Consider the following 26,267-nt stretch of genomic DNA (forward strand, 5'->3'; position numbering starts at 1 on the left):
CAGTCATACTTCTTAGCAGTTGCAGCTTGGAGACTGTCAATAGGGATACTACCTCACAGGACCCCTTAAAATCCTGAAACACTAGGGGGGGAATGCTAAGGGCTTTGGTTCCTCTATGCCCAGCAGGTTCAAATACCTAAAGATTCCCTGAAGCCCCATTAAAAAATCTGTTTTATGAGGTCTAATATTTCTTCAAAGAAAGTATCTTCAAAAAGGGAGTTTAATGGAACCATCTTTTCAATGACCATGCCACATCATATGGACAAGAATCTGGAGGAGGAATTATTTCCTCTTCTTGGAAAGGGTAGGCACTTTTGAGGTGGAAGGAGATATTGTGGGATGGTTAATTCTCAGTCAGTCATCCATGTAATCCTCTACAAATCTTTTGCGATCAAAAATGGCTGAGGCACTCCTACCTGTGTGATGTAGAGGAAAGATGCCTGGACTATGATCCATATGACCACTGTTTGAACAGTAGATCTGGAGCTGGAAGAGTCGGGCAGGTAAGAGTGGAACTCAGTGGCAGCCAATTGCCCCTTCACAAGTACAGGTTTATGAGAAATCAAAATGGCCAGGATGGTGGACATGGGCATAACAATACCCAGATAGTGATATTAACCCTCAACTGTGAATGCGCAGTTGCATGAATATGCAAGGAGAAGGCACGGAATGTCTTGCAGTGCTATGAATGCGCACATCAGCTACCAGGCTGGTATTAGGGTAAAAGATACAAAAAAAAAAAATCACTGATGGCTCCTGGGGATCTCACTCACATTGGAATGAATGGGTGGCCTGCTAACAGAAGAACGAATTATTGGTGGGCAAGAGGAGAGAGAAAAAAAAAGTACCCAAAACAAATAGATAGATGCAGACAGCCAGTATGGATACTATCTGGTCCTCAAGTCTACTCAGACGGGTTGAGATGATCCTTCACATCCCACTGGGAGCTTTCTCTGTGATTTTCTTCAACAAACCAGTCTCTTGCATTTCCTGAACTAAAATAGTAGGCATGACTCCAGATCTGCTCAGATCAGGGATAGATCTATGTTGCAGCATCTGGCATAGGTTTATGAAAGATATGTATATATTGTTATTTTTCTTGGCTTGGTGACCATTAAGATACCCTCTTTCAACCGCCCCATACATCACATTAACTCCTCTAGAAAGCAAGAGACAAGCAGTGAAAAAGGGGGTTGCAAACCATCTGAGACTAGAGGGTTGTGTGGCTTCAAGGACCTAAACAGCTTTACACATGCCCATGACCATAGAGTTAGGTTATGTAGTGGGCATCAGCAAGGCCATGTTACCCACTTTCTTGGGTGAATTACCCATACAAGACTGCCTTGTCCTCTAAAAGCAACTGTTCCTACTGAATCTCCAATGTCCACCAGGAATTCAACAGGGGGAAGGCGTGCCTACCCCAGATGCCGGAAAGCCAAGCAGGGACCACCAGCTGCATATGCCTAAGCTGCTATTGAAACTCATGATGCCTGATCATAGTCAGGGTTTTATGTCTGTATGCTGAATGAGCTGGCAGTTATGTACATACTGTAATGTTAGTTCTGGATGAACATGCTCATCCTCCTCAACAATCATAACTAAAGCCACTGGTCTTAGTCTGCTCAGTAATTAAAACCTCCCAGTTACCCACAATGCTTTTCAAACAAGCTTCCTCTTAAAATCTCCATTAGGCTCTATTAAGGAAGCATGACAGCTAGTGAATCACATACCGCTCTGAGTCATGGCAATAAAGGGTTGGTGTGTTGAGGATGGGTCTTGCTCATCTAGATCCCACAGAGATGAAAGGTCTCATCCTCATCAATAGAGTTCCAAGCACATCTTCCTTGGTGGTTTCCCTCAAGGGAACATATCCTTAAAGACCGACTCTAAAACCTATATTTAGAGATCACTTCCAGGTTGTAGCATCTTGCAAACGTATTAAGTAAAGCCCACATAGTTGTTGCATAAAAATTATTACAAGCATATATTTCTGAAAAAAAGTTAAGAGGTGGCTACTGCCCCGGATGATTAAGCCCACAGCTCAGATGGCAAAGGTTTACTGTATTTCTGGTAAAAGTATATTTGGGTAACAAAATGTACCCACAATCTCAAACACCTTGACAAGATGAATCAAACTTTGAAGTCCAATTTCCTTTTAGAAAAAGGAACAAATGACCTAGAGCCTTCTTGACTAGATTTCATTTAGTCCAGGTAAAATCTGAGCTGCCTGTGAATATCCACACAGTGTTAAAAATTTTGTAATCCTAAAATAATTTGGGAGAAAAAAACTCAGATTAATGGACTGTTTTTTTAAGACTAATTACTGCAGCTCCCTTGTGTATGAAAGGGTGGGCTGTACTGTAAGAACTCTCTAGCTATATGGAAGGCCAATTAATGATGATTGATACTCAAGGCATGCAATTCAGAAATTCTTCTGGCAGAAGTAATGGCAACCGGGGGGGGGGGGGTGTATGAAGATTTTCTATGATACATGCATATCAGGAGGAAGACTTAGCTTCTAAAATATACACATACATTTCAAGGAGAGAGAGAATCCTTGATTGGAATACAAATGTGACAAGTACCTCTGAGAAAGACTTTATAAACTTCTATGGATACCCGACAGCCAGAGCTAGCACAGTGATGAAAATCTGAAATGGCTGTCAGATGTATTTAAATGGAGAAGCAAAATTAAAAACCTGTGAGAGATCATCCAAAATGTCTGGTACAACAGCATTAAATGGGTCTACACTACAGCAATAACCCATACAAAGAAAGTACGCACTTACTTTTGTATGATGTTTTTAGATAGTCAGTCTTTGGACAGAAGAATGAATCAGGAGGGTTCTGAACAGCCCCAGACATAGAGCCTTCTCCAGAAGAAGTGGTCATAAATGGACTTGTTGAGGCCAATATGGGGCTATGAAAATGACTGTGGACTTGCTCATTCTGGCTTTCTAAACTAAGTTATGGGAGATCTATCCAAAGGCATTAATAGCAACCTCGTTTGCATATAAAGCACAACTGCCAAGTTTGCTACCAACCCTACCTCTTTATGTCATTATTGTTTTGGCATCTCAAAGATAAACTGGCTAACTCTACTGAGCAGAGTCCTACCTAATTGAGTTTAAAATACCATATTTCAACAAATGCCCCTCTCTAATCAAATTCCTTAGAGAGCAATAACCCAAATAAATGCTCAAATAAAACAACCAAAACCCTTCTTTGCATCCTTAAAACAGCTATGAATGTTGGGGGGGCACAGCGGAACTCCAGTCCGCTAATGACTGGCAGTGGATTTTTACGGTGACAAGCTGCCAGCCCGACACCCAACCTTCAAAGAAGGCACACCCATTCATGCAGGTATAACTAAGTACTTCAAAATGGTCCCGTAGGATACTAGAATATTTTCATTACTATCCTAAACAACTCCATTTAGCATACATTTTAATGCTTAAAAATGTTACTGTTTTGCTCATTTCACCTGCTGTAAGCATCAACTTTCAATACATGCTAATTTCTTGTGTGGAATGTTTTTAGGTTGGGGCTTGGCATCTTTAATATGACTACTTTTTGTACATACATGCAACTTTACTTGGCCATAGTGTTTATTACATAATGCAAACAACTCAGGCTTATTCTCTTGAAATGTTGTAATCTCCTAGGCTAGCACTCTTTTTAATCAACTGCAGCTCATGACCTGTTAACAATATCTCATCATTTAAGTTCTTTCTGTATCACTCTTGGTTACGGAACTTTTCTCCCCAGGTCTGCTCTGTAAGTGGGCTGTACCCAGTAGGCCTAGCCCCAATAAAACAAAACAAGATAAAATAAAAACAGTATTCTGTCAACATCAAGCACTTTAACATAACTGCTAAGAGACTGGCTAGAGGGCTTCCTCTGCTGATGGAAGATATTTAAAAGGGCAAAACATGCTATACAATATCTGGGAATACACACCCAATTACTCAAAGGCCAGATCCTCAAGTCTAATAGCTGTAATGTTCCAAACTAATAGCACTGGATATACGGAAATGATGTGGTCAAAGGCGGCATAAATGGTTCCCAGATTACAGTATGCACTGAGGCATAGCAAATATATAGACAATTAACACAGTCAACTCAACAACTACAAAACTATCCTTACCTGGAATGCTCATGATGGTGACAGCAAGGAAGGTGGCAGTGCCTGTTAGGATGTTGAAGATTGTAAGTCTGGTGTAGGCAGTAGCTGCCACGGAGAAGCAGAAACTCAACAGATACATGAGAGGGATGACTGCCCACCCATACAGGAGTAATATCACCATTACATCAGCCAGATGGTTGTTCTCTGTGAAAGCTTTTACATTGAATGCACAGAATATTACCTGTGGGGGGAAAAAGTACTACATATAACTAGTTCACCTATTTGGGAAAGGAGATCTGAGCAGGTCAGTGTAAATGAAACTAAAAGTAGCAGACTCCTAAGCCACATTTGATATTCAAATTAAAAATGCTTAATAAACTGCTAAATATGTTGTCTTCTTATAACTTATAACACTACAGAAACAAATGACCCACAGCACCATTGCTAATAGCCCAGAGATAACAGGCTACAAGGTGCTCACTAGACCTGCAAATTTTATCAAAAACAGGGATTTGTCTGTGTTCAAGTAAAAACACTGAAAAAGAAGAGTTAGGCACTTCAGCTTGCAAAGTATACTTTCCAAAGTTATATCAAAGAATGCAAATGCAAAAACTACTTAAGAATGCTATGTAGCATAGAAATAAATCTCGTCATGGGACCAAATTGGGCTACTTGACTGGAAAACAAGGCATACAATCTAGGCTCATCCTAGAAGTCATGTTTAATGTTTAGGCTGTGATATTTGGTTAAAACATGAGATGTACCAAGAAGCTGCTGGGAGGATCAAGTACATTAGACAGAGGAGATGCACTGCACACATCACTACTTCACAAGTACAGCAAGGCAGCACAATCAACGGCACTGCGCAATGTTGAACAATCTTCACAATTCTCTGTTACTTAGCCACAATGATGGATGCATAAGCTTAAAAAATCCACAGAGAACTCTGGACTCTGCACTACAGTCATCTTATGAGGACTTTTTGCACTAACCTATGTATAAAAAGTTTCTCCCCTGAAAGCTTCCAAGCCCATGTACATTTACCTTACAAAACATATATTAAAATGTACCTCTGACTGTCTACTGTAAGAAATGTTAATCACTAACATGATGTCCTGTTGTGTGTATAGATGCTATATGTATGTTTGTTAATCACTAGCATGTTGTCCTGATGTGTATATATGCCATATATGTATGTATGTTCTACTTCTTTCTCCTCAGGCCTCCGCTGAAAATGGACCTGTGTCGAGTAGGACTTTCCCGGTAAACAAATGTAAAATAAAAATACATAAAAAATAACCTAGCCAAACATGATAACCGTTTACCAAGAGTGTTCCCTATCTTCTTCTTTTGGCTTTTCCCTGTTAGGGGTCACCACACTGGATCGTCTGTCCGCTCATGACTGGCAGTGGAGTTTTATGTTGTCGAGTTGCCAGCCCGGCACCCAACCTTCCACAGAAGGCATACACACACACTCATGCCTAGGGCCAATTTAGAGTGTCCAATCCACCTACTGTATGTCTTTGGGATGTGGGAGGAAACCGGAGCACCCGGAGGAAACCCATGCGACCACAGGGAGGACATGCAGACTACAGAATCTGCACCGAAGGCACCCCAGCCGAGATTCAAACCAGAGAACCTCTTGCTGTGAGGCGGCAATGCCAACCGCTGCACCACCGAAGTTGCCCTACTAAGAGTGTTCCCTATCTGACTTGGGCAAAAAGAACAATGTTGTTGTGAGTGCAGTCTTAGATCCATGAAAAATTAACCATTATTTGCTTCTTATTCAATTGAATATTACTTGTTAATTCACAAGATGCCTTTAGACTACCATGGCAAAGTCAAAACATTCCACATTCAAGCAACTCAAAAAGCACTTGAAGACATTGTGGTTATGTACTGCTCACGACACAAATATTAGACTACAACAACCCAGAATATGGCAAATGGATAAGCTGAGTACTACACTTAAGAAAATAAGAAGTTATGTACCTACCATAACGTTCCATGTTAGTTGTCTTCTCTCGCCTTCTTTCTTGCTTGATGGGTTCGGAGCCGATCCTCGGCTCCGACTCGGCACTTGCTTTAGCTCGAGAACTCCTTTTACCAGCTCGAGGCAGCCCCATATCCCATGATGCAAGGCAGTAAGTACCCAGATCTCGTTTGTTGACAAAGGGCAATAACACCAAGCATAAAATACTTCCCAAAGGAAGAAGAAACTTACAGATGGAAAAAAGGACCAGGTTTGAATGGTCTTTAGCATAATAGTTTCTTATACAAGGTCTGTCCAGGCCAGGGGAAGGAGGGAGGGTCGCAAGAAAGAAGGCGAGAAGACAACTAACATGGAACGTTATGGTAGGTACATAACTTCTTAATGTTAAGTTGTCAATCTCGCCTTCATTCTTGCTTGATGGGACAGCGTCCTAGCACCTCTATCCTGGGTGGCTCAATGGAACAAACTCTTGAGGACTGTAGAGCCAAAACTGGCTCTGTCCCTGGAGGCCAAGTCCAATTTGTAATGGGAAACAAAAGTGTGAGGAGTGGCCCAAATGGCCGCTGCACAAATAGTGTCCAAAGGCAGTCTAGCTTGAAAAGCTGTAGAAGTAGCTAAACTCCTAGTTGAATGTGCTTTAGGTTTTGAGCACAGCTGTTTTCCCCTGATCGTATAAATTTCAGTGATGACCGAAGAAAGCCATCTGGACAAAGTCACTTTAGAAACAGGAAGGCCATTTTTATTATCCGCATAGGAAACAAAAGTTGATCAGATTTCCTAAATTTTTTTGTTCTGTCCAAATAATATCTAAGCTGACGGTGGACGTCAAGATAATGTAGCTTTTGTTCAGCTCTATCTGAATAGTTAGGAAAAATACAGGAGATCAATGGATTGATTCAGATTGTTTTTTGAAGCGACCTTAGGTAAAAATGATGGATTAGTTCTCAAAGATACTCTGTCTTTGTGAAAAGTCAAATAGGGGGTTCGAACCGAAAGAGCATGAAGTTCAGACACCCTCCTGGCAGATGTAATAGCCACTAGGAATAAAGTTTTCCAAGAAAGATATTTCAGGGAACAAGAAACAGCTGGCTCGAAGGGGGGAAGAATCAAGGATGTCAGCACTAAATTTAGATCCCACTGAGGAGGAGGATTCCTGATTGGAGACTTTAGTAGGAAAATTCCTTTCAAGAAGGCCCTGCAGAGCCTATGGGACATAATATTATGATCTGCTATCCCAACATGAAAATTAGAAATAGCAGCCAACTGAACTCTGACTGTGGAAGAAGAGGAGCCTGCATGAAAAATCTCTGCTAAGAAGTCCAGAACTGCCTGAACAGGGGCAGTAAAAGGATCAATATTTTGGGCCTTAGCCCAATAAGAGAAATGTTTCCATTTGCTTGTGTAAATCCTCCTGGTAGAGGATTTTAGTGAAGCTACTATGATATCTCTAACTGGGTTAGAGATCAAAGGAAGCCTGGCTAGGAAGGAAGTGGAGCAACCATGCTGTGAGGTTGAGAGAAGGGATTGACCGGTGCAGCTGACCGGATTGGTGAATCAGTAGATCTGGCACTGGGTCCAGATGCCACGGCTGCACCAAAAGGTGATGATGGAGGAACGGAACCAAACTTGTCGAGGCCAGTAAGGGGCAATGAGAATCAATTTGGCTCTCAAAGCGGTAGCTTTCTGGATCACCTGAGGGATCAGAGGAAATGGGGAAGGCATAAAGACGTCCCTGGGGCCAATCCTGCTTCAGAGCCTCTCTCGAAGGATGGCCTGATAGAGGGAAGAGGCTGAAGAAGTCTGCACATTTGCTGTTTTGGGGAGTAGCAAAAAGATCGCAACATGGACGACCCCATTCCAGAAAAATCTCTTCCGCTATGGATTGCTTGAGAGACCACTCATGAGGCATGAGAATAGCTCTGCTCAATCTGTCCGCTATAATGTTGGTTTTCCCAGGGATATGCGTTGCTACCAGAAACCGATGAGAGGAGATCGCCCATTGCCATAGTCTGAGCGCTTCTCGACACAAGGGGTAGGACTTGGTTCCGCCCTGTTTGTTGATATACCAAACTACAGACATGTTGTCTGTGTGGACTGCAATTGTCCCTACGGGAAGAAAGTCGTTGAGGGCTTGCAACGTTAAAAGCACTGCTCTCATCTCCAGGACATTTATGTGCAGATGGTACTCGTGCGGTTGCCATGTCCCATGAACCATCCTGCCCTGATAATGACCCCCACCCGATCAGGGAGGCATCCGTGGTGACAGTGGCTATCGGGGACGGAGGTACAAAGCATCTGCCTTGGTGAACCTGAGACGATGTGATCCACCAAGCAAGATGTTCTTTGCATGTTTGTGTCACCAGAATCTGGTGACGCATTGGGAGTTGCTGGTATGACCACTGTGTGAACAGCATCCACTGAAGGAGGCGCATGTAGAATCGAGCCAGGGAAGAAGAGTAATGGCCGCAGCCATGAGACCTAATACTTTTAGAACCATTCTGGCCTGTACTTTCTTGCTGGCCAGAATGATCCTGACATGAGTCTGAATGTCTGAAACTCTTTGTTCTGTAAGGGTAGCTGACATCCGAACAGTGTTTAAGTTTGCGCCTATGAAGGTAATAGACTGGCAGGGTGATAAGGATGACTTTTCGAAGTTGACTGAGATGCCCAAATGAGAACAAAGGTCTATTGTGTAATCCCTGGCTTGTATAAGCTGATGCCTGGTGGTGGCTGATAGGAGCCAGTCGTCGAGATACGGAAACACCTGGAATCCTTGACGTCTCAGGTGAGCCGTGACCACTGCCATGCATTTGGTGAACACTCTGGGGGCTGTAGTGAGACCAAAGGGCAGGGCTCTGAACTGGAAATGACTGGACCCCAGCCGAAAGCGGAGAAATCTCCTGGAGCGTCTGTGAATTTTGATGCGATAGTACGCATCCTGAAGATCTATTGAGCACATCCAGTTGTCCTTCTGTAAGAAGGGCAGAATTGACTGAAGAGTGACCATTCGGAATCTTGTCTTCCTGACAGACTTGTTGAGTCTGCTGAGATCCAATATTGGTCTCCAGTCTCCCGTCTTTTGGGGACCAAAAGAACCTTGAGTAGATTCCGGCTCTGAATGGTCTATTGTAACTGGCTGAATGGCTCTTTTTGCAGTAGTTTTGCGATTTCTAACTCTGCAATGTCCCTTAGACCGGATGGTACGTCTGGAAGGGAACTTGAGGGGAAGGGACTTTCCTCGAAAGGAATAATGTAACCCTTGGATATGATCGACTGTACCAATCTGTCTTGAGTGAGGGAATGCCAGGCTTCTGGGTACAGTGATAATCTTCCCCCGACTGCCTCCAAGGAGGGACAGCCGGGCAACACCTCAGGGATGCTGAAAGGGCTTATCAGAGAGAGGCTCCCTGTTTCCCTGGTTTTTCGGACCACCTCTGCCTCTAGAGCGGCGTCTGTTGTTGTTACCCCCTCTGCCTCTAGGGGTAAACTGACCACGTGAATCCGGCGTGACTCCTTGGGATTTACGGAACCACATCTTACCACCCTTCTGTCCTTTGGGATAAGGCCTAGAAGGGGTGGAAAAACGGACTCCAACAGCAGAAAGAGTCTTGCCGTCCTGCTCACACCTGGTCAAGGTCTCCTTCACCTGAGGGCCAAACAAAGCTGACCCATCAAAGGGAGAATTTGTGAAGGACGCCTTAAAGGGATCCGCAAAATCACATAGCCGCATCCAGGCTTGGCGTCTAAGAGCCACACCTGTGCCTGCGGCTCTACTCGCTCCATCCGCAGCATAAGATATTAGCCGCATGGAGGAGTTAGCAATGGAATTGAGGGTTCCTAGCTGCGAAGCAATCTTTTCTTGAGCCCCTGCAGCTGTAGGATCCTGAACTACTTCTCCCAGCTCCTTCAGGATATCTCTCTGGAGTCTGGTGAAGTGACAAAGATAATTCAGCGAGCATAGCAAAGGTCGCTGAGGAAAACATCCGCTTGCCATACCTATCCATGGTCCTAGAGTCCTTATTAGGAGGATGGACGGGCACGGAAGGATCTGCAAGTTCCTTTTGGTGGCAGCCACCACCATGGCATCAGCGGGACACCCTTGGTAAGGAATTGTTTGTCACTAGGGGCAGTGATAAATTTAGAAGGCCTCCTAGGGACTGGCTCTACAGAGTCAGGAGCTGTCCACGCCTTCGTGCAATCACCTGCATAAGGGGTCGAAGGCGGAGACACCCAGGAGGTGGAGGGCCGAGATCCAAACGCCTCTAGGTATACTGACTCATCCTCAGAGGGATTGTTGGTGGGCCAGTTTCCCTCTGTTTCAGAAGTTCTAGGATGTCTGAAAGGAGACATCCTCAGAGGGGATCTAGGGGATCCCTCTGACTCATCAAAGTCAGTATCCGACGTGACAGACTCGGGAGTCTACATGCTTCCTCTTACAAGTCCTCTTCCTAGGAGGATCTCCCGAAACATCAGGAGAAACCTCGGAAGAGGGGAAATTCCCAATGGGAAACCTGAGGCGGAGGATCTCTGGGTCCTGTAGCAAGAGAAGTGGCAGAGATGTCAACAGGTACAATAGAGGGAGGAGCTACGGAAGAGACTGCTGACTGATACCAGTGGCCAGTACACTCTTCATCACCTCGAATGCTCCCCTCCCAGGCAGGTCCGAGAGAACCCGCTCCAAAGAGCTAGGAACTCCAGGGACCACCGAAAGGGAAGCATCCGAGGCAGATGTCGGAGCCGAGCTCACCAAGGCCGAGGCTCCAAGGGGAAGAGCGGGTTCGGACAAGGGTCCGATGCCACTCACCCCCTCGGAGGAGACCATGGAAGCCCGACCACCAAATCCCTCTAAGGAAGAGGAGATAAGAGTAGAGGCTGAAGGAACAGAAGGGGTATCCGTCCTCCAGCCGTAGCAGTAACTATGCCCGAAGACTCCAACTCCAAGCTCTGGGGTAGAGTTGAAGGAGGAACTGTAACGGGGTGTGGACCAACAGTCGTCTGCTGAGACGGACTGTGAAGCATTTGGGCCAGTACCTGTGACTTGAGCAATCTGCTGACCACTCTCTCTAGGTCATGGTCAGACAACCTGGATGACCTTGAAGATCGGCTCCGATGGCTCCGTTCCGACAGAAGAGGTGAAGCGGGCCGAAGTATCGGCTCCAAGGAAGGAGACCTCGACCTCTTCCTGGAATGAGCCATCGGAGCCGACACTCACGGATCCTGTCGGAGCCGATTTCTCGGAGCCGACAGAGCGCCTCGATGTATCGGCTCCAGCCGAGCCGATACAGCCAGCAAAGTAACGGTGTCGGAGCCGATCGGGCCGACACGATGCCTGTGCCACATGGGTGTCGGAGCCGATCGGGCCGACATCGAAGTGGACAATACAGTTTCGGCACCGATGGCCATCGGTGCCGAAGCTTAGTCAAGCCAGGATCCGCTCCAGCGGAGCGATCTCGACTCTACGAGTCGGGCCGAGGCCGCAGGCTTAGAAACAGAAGCCTGGGCCTTGGAAACTCTTGCTGGTTTCGTGGAGCCGACTTAGCGGAGAGCCCTCCGGCTTAAGAAGGCCCCTAAGAACCAGTTTGTTATGTCTCTCCTGCAGGACTCTCTGGCTGAAGGAGTGACAAATAGCACAGGAGTCCTGCAGGTGAAGAGGGCCCAGACAATACAGGCAAGAAGTGTGACCGTCTGTCAGAGACATTTTCTGACAGCACGAGTCACACTTCTTAAAACCTGAAACCCTCTCCTTTGACATGGTGCCGACACACAAAACACACACACACCAGTCAAAATAAAATTAAATTACACAAAAATACCAAAAAGGTATTCTATAAAACACCAACACACACACCCTAACAGGGGGGGGATGGGATAGGGATAACTAAGAACAAATTCAAAAAGACAGGGAATTTCTGTCAGGAAGGGATAGAAATTAAATTTAAACTATATAAAAATTAGTTTTTGACTAAAAAGGGGCTTGAAATCACAAAGTGAAACAACTTACCAGGAGCTGGTAAAAAGAAGACCTCCCAAGCGAAGCGGCAAATGAGATCTGGGTACTTACTGCCTTGCATCATGGGATATGGGGCTGCCTCGAGCTGGTAAAAGGAGTTCTCGAGCTAAAGCAAGTGCCGAGTCGGAGCCGAGGATCGGCTCCGAACCCATCAAGCAAGAATGAAGGCGAGATTGACAACTTAACATTGTAATTTCCTGTACCTTTATAGCTGTTATTGTAAATAGTACACATCTAAACACTTGAAGACTGTATCACATTTTCTACTACTGCATGCGTCCTGAAGCTGTAATGTTTTTTTACATTTCCCTGTTTATCTTGAAGTTATATCTTTTTCCTTCTGTTTCATTATGTGTATACTGGAAATTCTCTTCCTGAGCCTCCATGGAAAATGGGTTTTGCCCTGATGGAGAGTCTAGTAAATAAGCAACTAAATGGCTCTTAAACTGCCCTTCTGACCATGACTGTACACCTTCACCATAGCCTTAACTTGGACAGCCTGGCTCCAAGACTTTTCTCCATAACCTTTCTAAGAATATGTAGATTACCAGTGTGCTCTTCCTTCTGAAGCTTCTATAGCTGTATCACAAACCTAATGAATAGATGAGACAAACACTCATCCTTTGTTCTAAGCTCCAAAACAATCCCCAAGATTCTGTCCCAGCTCCTCTGTTTTCCATCTTGACTAATGATGTGTGTCATCACCAGTGCTCCTTCTCTCTCTCCTATACAGCTTGCAAACAATTCATTCTTACTAAGCCCCGTCGCTTACATTGCTGAGGCATGAATTTCTCTTTAACAAGGTTTTACTAAAATCTACAACTGGTTTCCTGATTCAGGACTATTCCTTAATGGAATAAAAAGTTATTTCTGCCTCCTCATTACCACCGAACAAGAACAGTTCTATATCTGTTAGGTTTCCTCATTTCCTCATATGCCAGCAATGACCTGGTTGACTCAACCTTTTTGTTGTAATTGAATTTCTTTTTTATATCCAAAGCAATCAAAAATGTAGCCTTATGTGCAGGAGGTTGCTTTACAAGAAGAGCAAAACACTACAATTAATGACGCTTCTACCCCTCTTGAATGCATGTCACATCTTTACAAACTTGCTAAATCAGACAATGCAGCTTACACCAAAACCACAATTTTTGTCATCACTTCTCTGCAGTATTTTCTGCAATAAAAAAACGAAAAATGGGCATGAGTATTTCCTGGTGATAAGTGGATTTAGGTCACAACCTACTCCGAGGAACCATGACAATGGCGGAAGGGGTGTCTCTGCTTCTACTGGCCTCTGTGTACCCACCACAAAGCCCAGCAGCTCCAGGTCAACAAATCTGCCTATGTCGCAAGTGATGATTCAATAAAGGTGTTAGAAAAAAGAAAAAAAAAAGCTACTGGCTGGCCAGTGTCCATTTGTCCAGTTTGGGTTACCTGGGAAAGCTCTGTTGAGTGAAAGCTGGACATAAAATGAATCAGCCTGTCAAACATGAAACAAGAACTGCTAAATTTAATATTGATTTGAAAAGACACAGCTTGGAAGTGGATGACAAGATAGTAAGGAGGAGGTCATATACTCTGTGTATCCAGCAGATAATCTGCAAAGACAGTGCAGCAAAGCCACTTGGTTTGAAAGCTATTGTCTATGCTACTGAAGGAAAGGACAGATAAGAAATGGTGAGAATGGTGGTGAGTGAGAAACTTCAGAAGACGGTGAATGGTGAGTCACTCCAGCCTAAGGCTAAGACAATATTCATAATCTCAGCCTATGTCCCATAGTAAGGATTGTGATAACATGAAAAAGTGTGCATTCAGGCAGCAGTTGCAGGACCTACTAGGTCAAGCAAGACAAAGTACAGTTTTGTACCTACCATAAATGTAGATGTTCGAGGATCCCCATTGCTGCAGTCCTTACTACTGGGTATAGTCCGCCGTCCAGTCGGCCCGAATACCAGAGTATAAGGCTGACGTCGGTCAGGGCGCATTAGACTGACGTCAGTACGTCAGGGTACTAATGCGCATGACCGACGTCATATCCTCAGTCTTTTCTTGCCCCAGATGTCAGAAGACCCTAAAAAGACAAGGCCCAAAATACCTGCACCAAAAATATGTACAATATATACAAGAATATATACAAAAATATAAGCATGTAACCTCACCTACACAACCCCCCCTAAACACAGAGGGGAAGGAGGGAGGGTAAATTGGACTGCAGCAATGGGGATCCTCGAACATCTACATTTATGGTAGGTACAAAACTGTACTATGTTCTTCGTCGCCCATTGCTGCAGTCCTTACTATTGGGTAGAATCCCAAAGCAGAGGTAAGGGAGGCTGGCAAATCATAAAGAAGCAGGAGCTGACAACATGCCTTGCAAAACAGCTGTGGCAAAACCAGCCCTAGACTTAGAGTAGATAGGAAGGTGATAATGCTTAGAGAAAGTATGCACTGAACTCCAAGTAGCTGCTTCCAAAATATCCTTAGTTGCCACCCCTTAGAAATGCTGTTGAAGTGGCAGTAGCCCTAGTGGAATGAGGCCTAATCCCAGCTGGAATCTCCTTGCCATGATGGGAATAACAAAATGCAATGCAAAAGCCAATCCACCTAGAAATAGTTTGTTTTGACACAGGCTTGCCCTGTGAACTCAAAGCAAAAGAAACAAACAACTGCTGAGACTGCCTGAAATCCTTAGTCCTGCTTAAATAATAACGCAATTGCCTGTGTACATCTAAAGTGTGCAAAATCTTTTCCCTTTATTTTGGGGTCTGCATAAAAAGTAGGCAAATGAATAGTTTGGTTTAAAGCCACACTAGAAACCACCTTAGGCATAAAGGAAGGATTAGTACGTAATGATACCCTATCCTTATGGAAAATCAAAAGGGCTCTACTGCCATAAGGGCCTGCAACTCAGACACCCTTCTTGCAGAAGTAATAGCCAACAGAAAAGCAGTCTTCCATGACAAGTATTTCAATTCAGCAGTAGCCGCAGGCTCAAAAGGTTGTAGAGTAAGTTTTCCAACACAAAATTGAGATCCCAAGCAGGAGTAGGAGCTCTAATGGGGGTCTTATATTCTTTGCCCTCTAAGAAACTGCTTGAACAAAGGATGCGAAAACAATGGTGGATCACAATCATAGTGAGCTGAAATTGCTGCAGCATGAATCTTAATGGAAGAGAAGGACAAACCTTTGTCCAATAACTCAGTAAGATATTGAAGAGCCACACTCAAATTAGGCTCAGAAATCTCCAAATTCTTTGCTGTACTCCAAAATAAAAATCTCTTCCATTTTTCTGCGTACACTTTCCTTGTACTAGGTCTTCTAGCTTCCATAATCACATTTAAAACTTGTTGAGGAAGTTGAGACCTGCTGTGTCTCAACACAGAATATGCCAGGCTGTTAGATGAAGAGAGTGAAGCTTGACATTGAGCAGATGACCGTCCTTCTGAGACAACAGATGGGGAATCAGAGGTAAAGGCCATGGAGGCTTCTTTACCAGACTCCGTAATAGTGGGTACCAGTGTTGCCGAGGCCAATCTGGAGCTATCAAAATCATCCTTGGCCTGTCTTGTCTGACCTTTAATAGTACCTTTGGAAGAAGAGGTAGAGGTAGAAAGGCATACACATGAAGGTTTTTCCAACTGAAAGACAGAGCATTCACTTTCCAAGCTGTGTGATGAAACCCCTTTGTGCAATACTTTGGCAGCTGGTGGTTTAGTGGAGAAGCGAACAGATCTATGTCTGGAGTTCCCCATGACACTGTCAATCTCTGAAATACATGAAGATCCAGTTTCCACTCGTGGGGATCCATGATTTGTCTGCTTAACACATCTGCTAAGGAGTTCTGTGCTCCTGGCAGAAACCTTGCCTGAAGAGTAAGTTGCAAGCTTAGCGCAGTCTCCCATAAAATCATTGCTTGCCTGCATAGAGGATAAGAATGTGTTCCCCCTTGTTTGTTGATGTACCACATGACAGTTGTGTTGTCTGTTAGAATCAACACCTGCCCTGGAAGAAGTAACTCCTTGAAAGCCATTAATGCAAACTGGACTGCTAACATCTCCTTCATGTTGATATGTAGATGCTGTAGTCTGGCAGGTCACTTGTCTTGTATCCACTTTTCATTTAGATGAGCTCCCCAAGCAATGTCCGAGGCATCTGTCGTTAAAATCTGACTCGCCTCTGGCCGGGTCACAGAGAGTCCCTTGTTTAGGTGACATTCCTGAGCCCACCACAAAAATTCTTTTTGAAGGCAAGGTATTATTTGAATGACAGTGTCCAAATCCTGGCAGTGCTGTCTCCATACATTTTTGAGATACCATTGTAGCTTCCTCATATGCAGTTTGGCATTGGGAAGCACCAGAATACAAGATGCCATGAACCCTAATGCTTGAAGGACTGTCCTTGCAGTCAGCACGGACTGATGAGATAGTTGATGGAAGTAAAGTGATAGACTCTTTTGTTTGTCCGGGGTTAAAAAGGCCATCTGGGCTGCTGTATTCAGTCTCACACCCAGAAAGCACATGTCTTGAGAGGGTACTAGACTGGACTTTATTTCGTTCACAGAATACCCTAGGCATCTTAGCACTGCTATAACATATTCCAGATGCTGTAGAAGGTCTTCCTTTTCTTGAGCCAGAATCAGGCAGTCGTCCAAGTAAGGATAGATTTGAATTCCTTGAAGCCTGAAGTAAGCTATCACTGGAGCCAGAACCTTTGTGAATACTCTGGGCAGTAGATAAGCCAAAGGGCAATGCAGAGAACTGATAATGAGAATTTCCAGCTCGAAACCGCAGATACTTCCTGCAACTTAGCCTTATAGGCACATGAAGGTAAGCTTCTTTTAGATCTAAAGTTACCATCCAGTGATCTTTGCCCAGCAGAGGTAAAAGCTGTTGTAACGTCAACATCTTGAACTTGGGAATGTCCAGAAAAGTGTTGAGGAGAGATAAATCCAAAATTGGTCTCCACGTGTTCCCCTTCTTTGGTACTAGGAACAGGCGAGAATAAAATCCTAGGCCCCTTTCTGATACAGGGACTGGCTGAATGGCCCCCATCTGGAGTAACTGAGAAACTTGCTTGTGAGCCTCTTTTCTTTGTGGAGGAGGAACGTCTGGCATGCCTTTGAAAGGGGGCATTGTATGGAAATAAAATCTGTAACCGTGGTGAATGATATCCAACACCCATTTGTCTTGAGTAATTAAATACCAATTTTCTTTGAAAAGAGACAGTCTTCCTCCCAAAGGAGCTGCCAGACGAGAATCTACTGGCAGCTGAAAAGACAGGTCATTGGGTCTGTTTACGAAAGGACTGACCCCTGCCCTCACCAGAAGTCTGAGCAGGTGAACTCCTGTTCTAGGCCTAAAGAACCTTGAGCCCTGCCCCTACCACGTCTAGACCTACCCCTAGACTGGGAATCATAAGCAGGATATGTCCACCCCTTAGCAGGCCAATTTCTACTAAACTTGGTGGCTGCACCTGCAAAAATCTTTAACAGTTTGCATAGACTTAGCTTTGTCCTCCATTTTCTTTAAAACTGCTTCCACAGGCGATCCAAACAACACATCAGACTGTAAAGGAGCATCCAAAATCCTTGTCTTAACATACTCAGCTAAATTCTGATCCCTCAACCAGGCATGCCTGCGAAGAACAGAACTAGTAGCAGCCACCCTCGAGGAGGCCTGTACAGCATCAAAACCACATTGCAAAGAATGCCTACCCACTTGTTCAGACACATGAACCAAATCCAGCAACTCTTTACACTCAATACCTTCCGCCAAAGCATCCACCTTAGATTTTAATTGTGAAAGGAGATAATTCTGATATTTTAGCATGTGAAACTGACAATTCAACGCTCTCATGGCTAGAGTGGAAGAAGTATACACTTTCTTTCCCCACCTATCCAAAGCCCTTGCCTCTTTATCAGTGGGAACAGGATTTTTAACCACAGAAGCCTTAACACCTTTAGGCCCTTGAGAAATAGTTTCTGGGTCCGCCCTAGGACTCTTAAACAAATACGTATGAGCTTCGGGCACCCTATAATACCTATCAGGCTTAACAGGAGCAGGAGGCAAAGAGTCAGGGTTCAGGAAGCCTCTGCAAAAACATCTTCCACCACATTCAACACTGGAGGAATAGCTAAGGGCCTATGCTGGGGTAAAAACAAGAATTCCCTAAGCCTTTTCCTGGAATCAGAGTAATCCTGGCCTTCCCATTTAAAGTGCTCCCTCATGGAATGCAGAGTCTCTGAAAATGAGAAATCCTCAGGAGGAGAAGCTGTAGGAGTGGAATCATCCACATCAGAATCAGAATAAGTAGGATACTCCTGCAAGTCTTCATGAAGACTCTGAAGCCTCTGAACACTGTTCAAAACTATCAAACTCGGTTCCACCCTAGGACTCTTATCAGGAGGGGCATAGAACCTCTAATCATAGTAATCAAATCTTCTGCCATTTTAAGCATATGTTTCTTAGGTACAGAACCCGAAATGCTAGGAGAAGCCCCCACTGAAGCTGAACTTGGCCTACCTCTCAAAGAAGTTTTGGCAACAGGAGGAGAGGCTCTAACTACCTTGGGAAGAGAGGGAAGAACAGTTACCTGAGAAGCCCCCTCAGCCTGGCCTACCTCCTGAGAAGGCACATCCTGTAACAGTAAAGTTTCTGCCTGAGACTCCATGGAAACTCCTGGCAAAACCTCTGGCTCCACTGAGCCTTCTAAAGAACCGACGTCCGGGACTGCCGGTTCATCAACCCTAGGCTTCGCTGTTTTGTCCTTGCGCTTCTTGGACGAAGCGGGCGTCGGAGCATCCGACGGCATTTTATAATTGCAACGCTTCCCAAACACTAACCTGGCACAGTCTAACCTCCTCTTAATAGTGCGTTTGTTAAACCTAGCACAAGAGCGGCAACCAACAACGTCGTGCTCAGGCCCTAAACAAGGTATACACAAGGTATGGTAATCCCTATGAGGTATCTGTTTCCCACAAGAAATACAGTTATTCACTTTTTCTGACATCCGGTTAAATACTGAGGCAAGAAAAAACCAAAATGTTCCCCAACGGGGTACTTAGCCAACTCTGTTTCGGTCTGAAACTCCGGTTTCGGAAATATTTCAGAACGCCAACCTGCACTCGCAAAACTGCTTCTGCATCGGACCATGCGGCAAAAAAGACTGAGGATATGACGTCGGTCATGCGCATTAGTACCCTGACGTACTGACGTCAGTCTAATGCGCCCTGACCGACGTCAGCCTTATACTCTGGTATTCGGGCCGACTGGACGGCGGACTATACCCAATAGTAAGGACTGCAGCAATGGGGAACGAAGAACATCATGAGTTGGTACTGATAATGAGGGTCCTGAATGCTCATATTAGGACAGAACAAACAAGACATACAAGGACTGCCTGGGACCACATGCTAAAGGAAGAGAGGCCATTCTAGACTTCTGTTTTGAAAATTACTTGATGGTGGCCAACACATGGTTCAGCAAAAGAGATAGTCAAAAGATCACTCACAAGAGTAGCTAACTAACAACTCAGGTAGCCTTCCTCCTAGTAATGAAAGAGCACTGGGGTAGATCCAGCAGTTGCAAGGTTATCTCTATGTTCAACGGACCTAAAAACTGAATTGAATAAAAGCACAAGAGTACAAGGAAATACTCATGGCTCCAGAACTTCAGACAGAAGAAGAAATAAGTGGTGATGAAGAATGGCAGCCTCTTAAAACAGTATGTGTAAGGATTATACAATAAATAGATTTGGCAAAAGCATACTACAAGGTCTCAAGAAAGCTGATTTGAAAAGTCATGCAATGGCTTGAAGTCCCAGAAACATTGGTATAGTTACTGCAGGTTATGTAAAAGGAACCCAGACAGAAATTACAAACAGTGTTCAGACTCAAGAGGGTTTCCCAGGGTGGGAGGTGGTGTGTATCAGGATTCAGATCAGAGCCCACTGCTCTTCATAAAGGTGATAGACTACATTAGCAAAGAGGTTGGTGGAACCTGAAACAAAGATGCTGTATGCAGACAATATAGCATTACAAGCAGACCCTGAACAAGAACTTCAGCAAATGGCATGCAAAAGTGAAGTTAAATAGGATGAAATGGACGGTAGATAAGACAGCTGTCAGGTCAGTAAATGAGGGAAATCAAAAGGAGCTGAAACGTGAGATCGAAGGGAAATAGAAGAATAGTTGAACAGCTTCAAGTATCGGGGAGGAGTGGTTGAGGAGAAGGGAGGTCTGAATGAGGAGGTCAAAACTTGAATTAGAAGGGTTGCAGACAACTGTCAGAGTGTGTCATAGGCTTGTGTGTGACAAAAGAATGCCAAAGATGCTGAAAAGTATGATATCCAACAGATATGCGATCAGTACTAGTGAAAGCAAAGCATATAAGGAAGCTAGAGGTGATGGAGATAAACTGCCTGAGATGGGAGGTAGGATACCCACAGTAGAATGGACAATATGAGGACATCACAGCAGAAGCCCAAGTGGCTCCCTATTGCAGAGATGGTCAAAAAGAACAGACTTCAGTGCTTCAGGCAATGTGAAGGAAAGCAGAAGACGATTTGAAGAAGAAAAATTAGAAGAAAAAGGAGAAGGAAAGAGGAAATGAGGGCATCCAGCAAAAAGATGGATGACTTAAGTGTCAGGAGACCTATGACAGTTAAGCATTACCATAAAAGAAGGAAGGTAGGAGAGTGGCACTGCACAGACAAGAGATGGAGGTTGTTGATCCAATACCCTGACCCCTCACAGAAAATGGGAAAAAGAGGACTGAAGATAATTATGGCATCTCGTATACCATTATGTCAGTGCCACTTCTTTATCAAAATACCTTAAGAAGATAGGACTCTCTAAAAGTTTAGTGGGCAGAGAGGTAATCAACCCACTGTAAGGTAAAACCACAAAAATAAATTCAAATAGTGCCAAGGAAAAGACCAACCACAAAATAAGGCACTACCAAGCATCACCAACACTGCTGTGTCACACAAAAACATTTTATTCATGGTAGAGGGTCCAAAACATTAACGTTCCACAGAAATTACGTTTTCGTCATGAAAATGACTTCTTCAGACAGAGCACTAATTCTAAGTCTTAGTCCATATTTCTTACATATGCAGTTTAACAGGTATGCTGTGCACTCAATAAATACGAAAGAAGAAAAAAAAAAGTACGAGTAAGTTAAGAAGAGAGAATGCCAAGCAGCAAAGAAAGTGAAGCCCCAGAGAACAAAAAATGACATATGGATCAGAAAAAAAGAGAGACTTCAGGTTTGGTGAGGAAAGGTAAGACATAGCTCTATATGCTCATTACAGACAGAAGGAAATAATGCAGCCTGGAGATAGATATGGTAAGATTCCAAATAAATTCCTTGCACAAGTATGCACAAATGAAAAAAATGGGAAGATGTCACAGTGGGAGGGGAGGAGGCAGACATGAACAGATAACAGGGCAGACGACTAGATAATGCCTAGAAATGTATAGTTATCCCCTTTGGAAAAAAACATGTACCCATGAATTACCACATAGGTGGCAGGACACTAACCATTGAAAGTGTGATGAGAGACTTAGGGACACAGGTGGACAGTGGTCTCACTTTCTATAACCACATCGCCACAACAGTCAGGAAATCCTTCTATGTGGCACACCTCATCATGAAGGGCTTTTCATCCAGAAAAAAGGAGGGCATTGTCCCACTGTACTCATCCCTCATTAAACCCATTATAGAGTATAATGCCCCATTTGGTATGTACCTCACAAGACATCTGCAACTGCTGGAAAGGCCACAGTAATACCTCACTAAAAGAATCACAGGCCTAAAGCAGATGCCATATACTGACCATCTAAAAAAAAACTCCAGCTATATTCTGTGGCATATCGTCTACTCAGAGGCGATCTCTGCTTAACATACAAGTCCATGTCAAACCTTGAGCTGTTGGACATGCTTCACTTAAAGAAATCCCAATCCCTCAGAGCCACACGCTCCAGGGATCTAAACCTTGTCATCACAATGAACAAAACATGCTGAAGGGATAGGTTCCTGACCCAGAGACTCCCCATACTCTGGTATAGACTGCCCATACATGTCAAGCAGAGCGCCTCATTGGCCCTCTTCAAAAGGCACCTTGATGATTGGATGGGAGATAGGACATTCACCCCGGGGATCATGTCAGTCACCCTGCTAGACAGGGGTCCAGAGAAGTAAATATTGTGGGAAGAAATATCCAGGGAATTGTTATGGATAGGCTTGCATAGGCCATAGGGCCAATAGCCTAGTACCAACCTATGAACCTATAAAAAAAGTGTTTTGGGAGATAAAGGAAGGCAGGGTCAAGGTTCTGACAATAACACCTACCCCAAGAATTTCAAAGGAGTTGCAGTGATTATTACCACCTCTTGTACAACTCGACCCAATCCTTCAGCAATGGATAGGTGCAATAGAACTAGAGGATGCTTATAATGGTTTCAACTCCACAAGGTGGGAACAAGAATGGATCCAAGTTACCAATGGCTTACTGTCATTAGCTAAGCAGTAGATAAAGCCATGATTAAAACACCAAAGGAAAGGTTAGTAGAATTCTTGGAGGCTTTTGACCAGTACAAGTTCACACTCAAATCCTGGCAATCTAATATTATCCAGTTGTATTACTGGCCAATACTTAAATGGACAGGAAGACCTAGTGGATACAGTATTCCTTGACTTTATCAAAGCCTTTGAATCTGTTCTCCACAAATGCCTAACCAGAAAACCTGGGACAAAAGATAATCATATACATTAAGGAATGATTAGATGGCACAAATGAGGTGCTGGTAGTGTGTGGACACCATCAGCAGACAATGAGATATAAACACAGTCCTGCAGGGATGGGTACTGGGCCAGTACACCAACATTCATATTACTCAGATACTCATGTGTTATCACCAGATGTACTGACAAGGTTAATCTAGATAACTGCAGTTGATGCTACAACGAAGGCAGGGAAATTAAAAAGGAGAAAAGCTTACAGAGAAACCACAGGCTGGCCAGCTGAATGGATTGAGATATGGAAAGTGAAATGTAACAGCCCAGGTGGAAATTTGTGTATAACGGGACCAAGAACCCATACCTAATTACCAGTTGGGGGATGAGGAAGTAGGGGGAGTAGTAATTACTGCATAAATGAACCATCATGGCTACAATGAGAAGGCTGTGCTAAGAATGAACAAAATGCTGAGGAGCATCCAGACAGGAATTTATTCAAGAGGCAGAGACATCACAGAGACTCAAACACAACTGGAATACTTTGCAGAGCTGTAATATTCCTTCAAGGAAAATGAGATAAAGTTAGTCAAAGAGTGCAAAAGAAAATCACATGACTGGTGAGGGGACGGGAGAAAGAGTAGAAAAAGAAGTTTGTGGAAGTGGATTTACTCATCATGGAAGAAGTGGGGTATGATATGTAATGGCTACTACGACAGTGATAACTGAAGAGGAAGGAAAGAAAAGGAACAATTGTAAAAGACCGAGGGCATTAACCTCAATTTGGTTAGAAGGAAAACATTGTTTATGGAAAGTGTTACGGATGAACAGTGTATGCTAGCCATAGGAACTGGTAGACTGTAGATCTACTATTTTCAAGAAAGCTCAGTTTGGCAGCAACATGGCACTAGCTTCATCAAAACAACAGCTGCAGAAATGTATCTTTCTGCTCTCACACCATGTAGTGTAATCATGTTTCCTAATGGGGGCTTCCTTCCATTTTTGCCTTCCCAGTACAGTGCTTTAATCCACTGCTTGCCTCCCTTCTCATTACAGCAAAAGTTCACCTTTCATAGAACTCATAAGCTATACGTATTCCCATCACCAACTCCTTTCAAGACCACATTTTATTTTTTTTGCTAAGTGGGATGACCAGATGGGTACTGTCCATTGAGAAAAATCCAATCTTATACAAGAACATTAGTAGGAATCAACCTAAGTTATGGAAAGTAAATATACAGGCATGCTCATTTGCTGTAGACATTACAAGTTGAGTAGAAAAAACATTCTACAGAATAAAAAAAACAAAACATCTAGACCAGAATTAATACATTTCATGATACTTGCATAATAAGCAGATGCTTAAAGCAACAGACAGATTTAATTAACAGCACTATTTTGGAAACAGCACGTAATGAGTCTTGCTGTATTTGTATGATAAAAAGTAAAGACTATGCCTAGTAGCAGCTGAAGCAAATAAACTCAGAAGGAAGAGCTGGCAGAAGATGGTGGTAACTACAATAATATGGTTAAGTAAAGGAAGAAGCAATGCATTTTCAGTGGACAGAGTGTAAAGCATTACTGCTGCAGTCTAGCTTTTGCAATTAAAGAGGAAATGAAACTGCAGACTAGCACTATTAACTGAGAAAACAGAACAGGCGGTGAAACAGATGAGAAAGTAATGAAGTGAATACTACAAAAATAACTTGGGTACTTCATTTACACTTCATGGAATCAGAAATTGCTCTCCCATCTAATATACATTTCATTTTCATATTATCCTTCCCCTGTGAATGTTTGGTTGAGGCAAAGATCCCTCCACCACAAACATTTCATCAAATTTTCTGTTCCAGCATTAATCTTTCTCTCTGCATGCCTTCTCCACTCTTCCAGCTCTACCTCCTGGATATATATCTCTCTTAATTTCCTATTTGCCACAAGAAAAGTGCCATTGTGTACACTTACCATAAATGTAGATGTTCGAGTGTATTCACTGTTGCAGTCCTGACTTATGGGATTTCCTGCTTTGGAAGCCCTTGCTCGAGGCAAGGAGAGTTAAAAAAAAAAAAAAAAAAACCCTCCTCCCAGAACTGGCAGACACCCTGCCCTGATGTCAGGACAGTTGGGTATAAAGGGAGCCAGCTGACATCAGTTTTTTTCTTGTCCCTAGAAGGTAGGAGCCCCATAGATGAATCTTAAGCAAGGGGCCAGGTAAGAGGAAGGTGACTTGTAGGACATCCCTGCAAAGGGTCCTCTGGAAAAGGATGACAGAGAAAAAGTTATTGTAAGGAGAATAAGGAGGATGGATGGAGGGAGGGAAAGATAACTGCAGCAGTGAATACACTGACATCTACATTTATGGTAAGTGTACACAACTGTATTATGTTCTTTATGCTTCACTGTGGCAGTCCCGACTTATGGGATGATTCCCAAAGCTGAGATGAGGGTGGAAGCTGCCTTACTGGGAAGACAGGATGCCCTACAGATGGCAGTGGCAAATCCTGCTCTGGACTTGGAGAAGGTTGACAGGTGGTAGTGCTTGGTAAGGGTACGCACTGATGGCCAGGTAGCTGCTTCCAGAATGTCTTTGGTAGGCATTCCCCTTAGAAAAGCAATGGAGGTAAGAAGTGGCCCTAGTTGAATAAGTCCTAACAGATTCAGGGGGGCTTTTTTCCATGGCAGGGGTAATAAAAGGAAATACAGTGGGAGATCCACTTGGACAGCTTGCTTGGAGACTGGCAGACCGGCTTTCCTTCAGAACCCAAAGCAAGGGAAACAAAGTTCAGATTTTCTGAAGGTTTTAGTCCTGTCAAGGTAGTAGTGAAGTTGCCTGTATACATCCTGTAGGTAAGTGTATGTCTTGCTTCAGGCAAGTGTCCGTGACCACCTTGGGCATAAAGGAAGGATTAGTTCTGAGTGAAACTATGTCTGGGTGGAAGCTGCCATGAGGGCTGACAAGTCAGAGACCCTATTAGCTGACATGATGGCCAGAAACAGGGCAGTCTTCCAGGTCAAGAACTTTAAATCAGCTGCTGCAGTTGGTTCAAATGGGGGTAACATTGATTTTTTTAGAAAAAAGTTGAGGCTCCAAGGAGTGGTGGGCTTCCTCCTTGGAGGTCTGACATACAGCACTCTCCTAAGGAACTGTTTTATTACAGGGTGGGGAAAAACAGAAGGAAGAGTAGGGATGTGGGCTGAAATGGCAGAAGTGTGCATCTTAATAAAAAAGAAGAATAGGCCTTTGTCTAAAAAGATAGCCAGGTACTCCAAAATGGCTGAAATGTTGGTAGAGACAGGGTTAAGGCCTTGTTGCCCGTACCAAATACAGAATCTTTTTTCACTTGGCATAATATGTTTTCCTAGTACTGGGTCTTCTAAATTCATTTAGGATATTAAGCA

The 26,267-nt window shown here is 43.8% G+C and overlaps 1 protein-coding gene across 1 annotated transcript in view; it reads right to left on the reverse strand.

Moving 5' to 3' along the window:
• The window catches only part of ABCA3 (ATP binding cassette subfamily A member 3), a gene marked incomplete in the record, with an annotated part of 1,818,321 nt that overhangs the window by 784,081 nt on the left and 1,007,973 nt on the right, over positions 1-26,267 (reverse strand). The window contains 1 exon segment of the mRNA XM_044089258.1: positions 4,148-4,367. Coding sequence (XP_043945193.1) covers positions 4,148-4,367 — 220 coding nt within the window.

The sequence above is a fragment of the Protopterus annectens genome, chromosome 12.part0 (assembly GCF_019279795.1).
Source record: "Protopterus annectens isolate FY-2018-M chromosome 12.part0, PAN1.0, whole genome shotgun sequence".
In the NCBI taxonomy this organism is placed as follows: domain Eukaryota; kingdom Metazoa; phylum Chordata; order Ceratodontiformes; family Protopteridae; genus Protopterus; species Protopterus annectens.